Raw genomic sequence first — 7,667 nt, forward strand, 5'->3', positions numbered from 1 at the left:
TAGCCCATGGATCAAAGAAATAGGGTCCGGTATGAACAGGGGAACAGCTGAGTCGGAGTTTAAGTCATATTTGAAGTTGAAATCGAGGTTAGTAACTGTCGATCTGATGTCCAGAAGTGCTTGGCGGTCATATGTGATAATAGAATGAACTTTCTGTACAAAACAGTCAAGATAAACATGATAAAGTCACCATATAGCAAAGTTGGGTTGGAACTCGTAAGATGTCGCCCTTCTCCGTGGGTGCCATCTTTTCTGAAGACAATGACCCCAAGCATTCAGCCAAAGCAACACTGGAATGGCTTCAGAACAAGAATGTGAAAGTCCTTGAGTGGCCTAGTCAAAGCCCTGACTTGAATCCCATCGAAAATCTGTGGAAAGACTTAATGATTGCCGTTCACCGCCGCTCCCCATCTAACTTAGCAGAGCTTGAGACAATCTGCAAGGAAGAATGGGATAAATTCCCCAAATCCAGATGTGCAAAGCTGATACAGACAAACCCAAGACGACTCAAAGATGTAATCACCGCCAAAGGTGCTTCTACGAGGTTTGACTCAGGGGTGTACATTTTCTGTATTTCATTTTCAATAAATTTGCAAACATCACTTTGTCATTATGGGGTATTGTGTGTAGAATTTTTTTAAAATCCATTTTGAATTCGAGCTGTAACAGAACAAAATGTGGAGTAAGTCAAGGGGTATGATGAATACTTTCTGAAGGCACTGTACTTAGCTATCAACCGCCCCTCATCCTGCACTCTCACCCCCTCGAGAGCCCTGTATGGCTTGTCATGTCACAACAGAGGTGCCGTCTGTGAGAGCAAGGGTGAGGGGTGAGGTTGCCATTCCCCGTCCCCATCCGCATGCCCTTCTATATATAGAGAGGTAGTTTCCTGTGCCCTGTAAGGCAGGGCATTAAAACAGTAAAGGCCAGTGGACAGGAAGAGCCAGCATGAGGCCCAGAGAGCCTGGCGTACTACACATTCCCCCCAGCTGTCAATCATCAGGCCAACCCATCATGACATCAGAGTGATACTAACTATAGTATAGTCGCTCTGGTATGGTGTCGCCACTATATTCCCTCTGGTACGCTGTTGGATGCAGTATTATTGAGAAATTATTTGAATGTGCTTAGTTTGTGATGGTATGGAGTAAAAACATTTTTGTAAAGCTCTTTAATATTCTTAAACCATTATATTTTAGTAGTTTCATATTTTAGTGATCTTGGAAATGCATTGCTTGAGATCATAGCATGTGGAAATCCTAGGTCCACCATCTTAAAATAATTGGCTAATCTACACAGTTGTCTATAGTTAAGCTGACTAAACTCAACGATTTACGATGGAGTTGAGTGGCGACTAGTGTGGGTGGACTGGAGCTCCGACGTCACTAGAAATGTAGTTTTTTTTTTTTTTTACTACTGATTTCAACAACCAAAGACTAGCCCGCAATTACACACAACATTGTTCTGTGTAATTGCGGGCTATTCTTTGGGTGATGAAATCAGTCGTTTTTGATAAAAACATAATTTCATGTGATGTCGGAGCGCCAGTCCGCCCACACTAGTTGTTGCACAACTCCATCATAAATATTGGAGTTGAGTTTAATCAGCTACCTATAGCTATGCATAGATAATGCTGTGGTGTGAAGTGGAAGCAGGACTAACACACTAATACACTCCAGTATCCTATATCCGCTAATAGGTGTGTGTACGTGTGTGTCTGTGCGTGACACAGTCACTCCACCGACATGTCAGGATTTGAAGGTGTGAACTGCAGTTGGCGTTGTGTGAGAAAATGATCTCCTGCTTAGCTGTGAGGATCGTCTCTGTGACCTCCAGGTCTTGACAGGTACGCACCACACCATGCCATCTAGTGTCAGGTAACATTATGTTTAGGGAATTTGGTCCCTTTGATGGGCTGCTTTGCTCAAACAAAGGTCATCGCCTTCAGGAAGTGCCTCAGGGACTGTGTGTGTGTGTGAACCCAAAAGCCCTAACCTGGGTATAGCTGGAAAAACCAGTCGTTCAGTGAGTCAGTCAGTCATTCAATCAGTCAGTGTGACCAGGAATCACTAAGTGTACTAGTAACTACGTACATGTTCAGTCACATTTTGGACAAGTTAACCAAAATAACAATGTGGTAGACAGAGACATGTCATGTTATACAACTCTAGGGGTGTGACAATGTGTTAAGTGTATTGGACAACTGCTGCATTTGAGGGACTAGATGTCCTAACCTTTGTGGTTAAAGGACAGCCATATGTTTGTGAATGTCTCCTTCTTAGTCATCTGGCTGATGATTGTCATGAACACACACACTGTATGTCCGATGGTTAAAGTGGAACTGGTCTAACCGAGGAGTTGGAAAGTACACTTATGTAAATATGTCACTGTGACCTGACCACTGTGTGAACACTGAAAAACGTCTACAAACTGTTGAGGAATTAAGAAAGACATTGGTAGAAGGAAGTAGACAAAATAGTAATTTATTAATAACTTATCATTTCTTTACATTCGTAAGACAGGAGTGAGGACTGGAGGGGTAGTGAGGGTTAAAACCAAGATGGCTTCTCCCATAGACAGGCCTTCTCTCAGGAACGAGTGACAACCAAATCAACCCATAATTTGGATTATTTTCTCAAACAACAAAAAACTGCATTTCACAGAATTTCCCTGAAGAGGCAAGGCGAGAGAGGCCTCCTTTGTCAACATCTCCCAGACTTTGTAAGCCTTAAACACAGATAAACATTCACTTGCATTAACCCTCATTGTTCCTCACTAAACAACAACAGAAAATAGCCATCTTAACTTGGCTTCAATAAAGCTATTTCCACCAAACTTAACTGAATTACAACTCACGTTTCTTAACATAGGCATGCACTGACAGTTTCAGTGATTTGTTGTAGAATTATTTCGCTATGGTTCAATTCGGTAGAATTGTGATAAGTGAAAGCATAGCTCGGGGAAAGCCCTTTGAGGGTTAATGCACAATAACACATCTATGTACAGAACTAAGGCATACAACCAAGGTGAATGATTTGTGTGAGGGTGGGTGCAAAAAAGGCCTGTCGGCTGAATTTACATATAAAGCAAATATGAAATATATTACACAAACACAATTTTACGATTCTTGGAAAACCTACTACATTTTTGGCATAATAAACTTAGATACTGATCAATATACAGTTTGTTTGCTTACGTAAAATATAAGATGAAAAAAAAGAATCATCAGTACCCACTTGTTGCAAAGGGTATATACTAGAATAGAACAAGGCTTTACTGTATAAATGATTAAAATGACTCCACACATGTAAAATCGAGTTCAATATACTGTGCTGTCTAAACCGGGGATGTTTCAACCCCAAACAGGCAAGTCTTCACAGAAGACAAGTAATATGCACCTGAAAAAAAGTCATGAAGGTGCAAGTGCTAGCCCGAAAAACAAAAAGTATTTATAATCATCTATATATTCAGATAGAACAATCATGTCTCTTTGGCACACCAGTCTTTCGTCGTGAAGCTAAATGTACACTTGACCATCAGATCACTTAAAGTCTCTTTCAAAGCGTTGACAGAAAAGAAAATGGAGGCAAAAACCTCATCGAGTCCAATAGCAATATAGGGTTCTAGAAAGTTCATGTGCTTTGTCTTTCTTTTGCTTCCCCCTCTTTTCTATTTTTCTTTCTTTCTCTGTCTGTCCCCATTTTTGCAGCAGCTGCTTGTGAGCCTTCGGGCAGACCGATCACGTGCCCCCTTCAACGGCCATGCTTGGCAGCTGTCACCTCAAGCCAACTGTGTCAACAACGGCATGATGTCACCGTGTCACAACAGGTGACGGAAATAAAGTAGAGAAACATTGCAGCGTTTCAGGAGGTTTCATTACACCTCCGAGCCAGTAAGGGGGTGATGGTGGCGCTGCCTCACGTGGACTCCAGAGGGTCCAGCTGGAAGACGTTGTGGTTGGTGGGGGTGGTGAAGTACAGAGGTTGTGTGGGGGTCACCACCCGGTTATCGCAGGGGCTCTTCAGGCCCAGGGTGCGCTCAAAGTCCAGGAGCTGGCCCATGAAGTTGAAGTTGGGCGAGATGTTGGACTTCTTCATCTTGACGATGTCGTAGGCGTCGTTCATGGACAGGTTGAGCTTCTGCATGAGGTAGGCTACGGTGACTGTCACCGAGCGGCTGATGCCGGCCAGACAGTGGACCAGGACACCGCATTTTTGACCGCGAGCCTCATCTGAGAAGGACAGGAACAAAGAGGAAGAACAAGTTACAGACTTTTGTCAGATATTCATAATTTGAAAACACAGGACACAAACACAATTGCTCTGAACATATACATATTCTGAAAATGAGACATGCCTACTGTGCAAGGATTAGTGTAAGGGCAACCAGACAAAACAGTGCCTGTTGTGACAAAACGACAGTCACATTCAAGTAGTAGTATCTACAGTACAGTTAATGCTCTATCGGTTGTAGTCAACATCGACTGGACCAGTTCCACAGTTAAGCAGCAGAAGTCTGAAATGTTGATTGACGCACACACATCAATCAACAAACGGCTGCAGTCTGGTACTCTGCGCACAAACAGAGCCGACATTCTTTAATTTGGCCAGGAGTACCACGACTTGGAAATGGACTATTAACGATCTATCAAGTCATTCTTCAGCCTGCCCGGGTTACTTGACAATGGTGCCATTTGGGCGTGTAAACGTAGGAGTCATGAGGGCACCCTGTCAGGGCTAACAGGATGTCAACAGAGCCTGTAAATGGCTCTCTTTGTGAAGGGAAAACATCGATGCACTGTCCTAGATTACTTTCAATGGCCGTTTCCTTCCTGTTGTGTTCAAATTACCCCCCCCCACTCTTTCGCCCCCTCTCCAATTTCCACACAGGCCTTTGTATTACAATTACTCAAGCCTGTGGTAAGCTAGGTCCGGCTGCAGACAAGAAAGCAGACATGGGAAGTATTCCATTGAAGTTGAATCATTGTAATCAGGAGTAGTTTATAGTTAGGACCATAGAAGTAGTATTTCTCTGCTTGGCATAATGGCATTAATCTTGTTCCCTCTGTATTTCCCTTCTTGACTGACTTGATAAGAAAGTACCCCAGGACACCTATAATCCAAATTGCACAATAAGAACTAAATAACTTCCTGGTGATATGAAGATATCTTACTAATAAAATGCCTGTACTGTGGGCCTGTGGCTTTCTTTCACTTGTAGTCCCCTGTAGCTCAGTTGGTAGAGCATGGTGCTTGCAATGCCAGGGTTGTGGGTTCGTTTCCCACGGGGGGCCAGTATGAAAATGTATGCACTCACTAACTGTAAGTCGCTCTGGATAAGACCGTCTGCTAAATGACTATAATGTTAGGCCAATCATTGTTATATAGGCGTAAATATGCAACAACTACATTTATTACCCCCAATTCATGTGGTGCTGTAAAATAAGCCTGCTTTATATATTAACCCTGTGCCTTAAAAACAACTGTTGTGTGTAAAATATAATAGGAGAGCCATCAGTGTGCTTGAATAGAAGTTATTGTGCTTACCTATGAAGCCAATGGCCTCCGGGAAGAACTGTGACAGATTCTGGCTCCAGTGATCCGAGATGGGGATCTGCTTGTACTTGAATTCCCCTGCATTCTCGAACATGTTGGGCAGGTTGGGAGTCACGTTCAGAATGTACTTGATGCCAAACTCTTCCAGAATGTCCAGGTTGGTGGAATCCTTGGCGCAACCCAGGTATAGGTGAGGGAGGATCTCCACTGGGAAGGAGGGCTGAGGGTTGGAGAGTGGACTTCCGTCTGAGTCTGTGGCGCTGCTCGGATCTCGGTCGATGTCGGACTCGATATCCGAGGAGTCTGAGCTTATCCGCAGCCCCCCGAGGCCGAGCACCTGGGCCGTGGGAGAACTACTGTTGAAAGAGCCGTCCAGATTGGTCTCGCACTGGGCAGGGAACTCGGCTTGGAATTTGCTGAAACCACCTGTAAGATTAATTAAATAATATTGTTAGACAGATCCATTGATAAAAACAGGCCTAGGCTACACGATGTTGTGACCTAATACACTTGCATTATCCTATGCGTTTTTGCGCAAAATGCATCCAAAATATCCACTTATTCATTATTATTCACCAAATTAGACCTACATCTTAGTGGAAAATGTGTGCTTCTGGAAAAAATAACCAAACTCACCCTCAAGGTAAAAAGCCTTGTAGCCCTCGTCTTTCATCCTCTTCAGGAGCAAGCCGAGCACCGAGCCCCCGTCGACATTTTCGTTCCATTCCCTGCTGTACTCGTCATACAGCACAATGGTATCAGTCTTGCACCTCCGCGCAAATCTCTCCCGGTCCTCGCCGTTTGAGAGCAAGGACTTGATGGAAAGATTGCCCTTCTTCAGACGCCGGAGCATCAGGCTCGGGATGGCCACGTTTATCGCTGTTTCAACGTGCGAGGACTCGTATAGCTCCTGCGCTCTGCAGTCCATTACCAATAGGCAGTCTTTGCGCGTCTCGAGGTGCTCCCGCAGCCACTCCACGGTCTTGCTGATCGCCATTACCGATTCGAACTGAACGGGCTTGAGTTTGTCAAGCATTTAGCAACAAAAAAAATGTGTCACTTCGCTGCAGTAAAATTATGTGGTCGATCCTTGTAGGCTACCGCAAAATGCCGTCCACAACAACAGAACGTTATGAGGACTCGATCATTGAAGAAATGGCAGCGCAGACTGGTTGAGATTAAATCTATTCTGGAATAATTTCATAAATTAAAATTGATATATTGTATTTCTCACGACCTTGGCTGTTTTGTAGGCCTAGTTTCAAACGAAATCAACAAAACACGAATGCTTCTTAGATATCCGACTGCAGATTGCCTATAGGCCTACACTAGCAGTAGCACTCATTCATGCAGATGCGTGAAGAATGTCCATGTATTTATCAATGACTCACTGGCCAGCACTGACGTTGTCTTCGTGTTATATAACTCTCGCTTTCGCAGTAGAAAATATTCTTCTTCTGTAAAAATCTAAATAAGAGGGATTGATTGCAGTTCAGTTACAGATGCAAAGCATTTGTATTTCAAATCATGTATTCTATTGCCGTCTATTCCCAACGTTCTCGTTGTGAATAAGCGTATTTTGTTGTTGTCGACGCTGGTTCGTTGATGTGCTCTCCGCAGCGCCAAACTAGTGAATGATTACAAACCCGAGGCGTTTCAATGGATACATTATATCGGCCAGCCAATCAGAGGGCGCCCTGGAAACGGGGCCGGGTGGAACGGACTGTGGCGATGAATTGTTAATAAGTTTGTCATTCACAAAAAAACTGAAAATAATTTCCGCTCCGGATAAAGTGAGTGCAAACAAACAGAAGTGGCACTGCAGGGGAAGGAAGGAGGGGCTATTACTTTAGTGCGTAGAGGGGGATCCTACCTTGTGCTCAGATTTCTTAATGCCAAAGTTGCGCTATGACAAGTTTTTTGCACGGTGAGTTTTAGAAACGATTTACTTGGGAACAGGAGGCACGATTTAATTTTGGAACCTTTTTTGGAACCCCAGTGAATGTATTTATTTTTCATTGTTGTAATTTTTGTCAATTAAATAAACGATTTTTATGATTCCATACAATGTTAAAGGATGTAATTATTGAATTTATATATTGCAATTAATTT

The 7,667-nt window shown here is 43.4% G+C and overlaps 1 protein-coding gene across 1 annotated transcript; it reads right to left on the bottom strand.

The window, feature by feature from the left end:
• Window positions 1-2,467: 2,467 nt before the first annotated feature.
• Window positions 2,468-7,383, bottom strand: dusp6 (dual specificity phosphatase 6). Its single transcript, XM_084168265.1, has 3 exons — window positions 6,192-7,383; window positions 5,547-5,981; window positions 2,468-4,231 (listed from the first exon to the last, which is right to left on the bottom strand). The coding sequence occupies exons 1-3, from the start codon at window positions 6,589-6,591 to the stop codon at window positions 3,918-3,920; spliced, it is 1,149 nt and encodes a 382-aa protein (XP_084024391.1). The 5' UTR covers window positions 6,592-7,383; the 3' UTR covers window positions 2,468-3,917.
• Between the last annotated feature and the right edge of the window lie 284 nt (window positions 7,384-7,667).

The sequence above is a fragment of the Coregonus lavaretus genome (genome assembly GCF_964263955.1).
Source record: "Coregonus lavaretus genome assembly, chromosome: 9".
In the NCBI taxonomy this organism is placed as follows: Eukaryota; Metazoa; Chordata; class Actinopteri; order Salmoniformes; family Salmonidae; genus Coregonus; species Coregonus lavaretus.

Excerpts from the sequence above, each read along its gene's own strand:
- dusp6 (XM_084168265.1), bottom strand. The coding sequence starts at position 6,591 with ATGCTTGACAAACTCAAGCCCGTTCAGTTCGAATCGGTAATGGCGATC. Across the intron at positions 5,982-6,191 it reads CAAGGCTTTTTACCTTGAGG|GTGGTTTCAGCAAATTCCAA; the intron begins GTGAGTTTGGTT and ends TTAATCTTACAG. Across the intron at positions 4,232-5,546 it reads GGAGGCCATTGGCTTCATAG|ATGAGGCTCGCGGTCAAAAA; the intron begins GTAAGCACAATA and ends TGTCCTTCTCAG.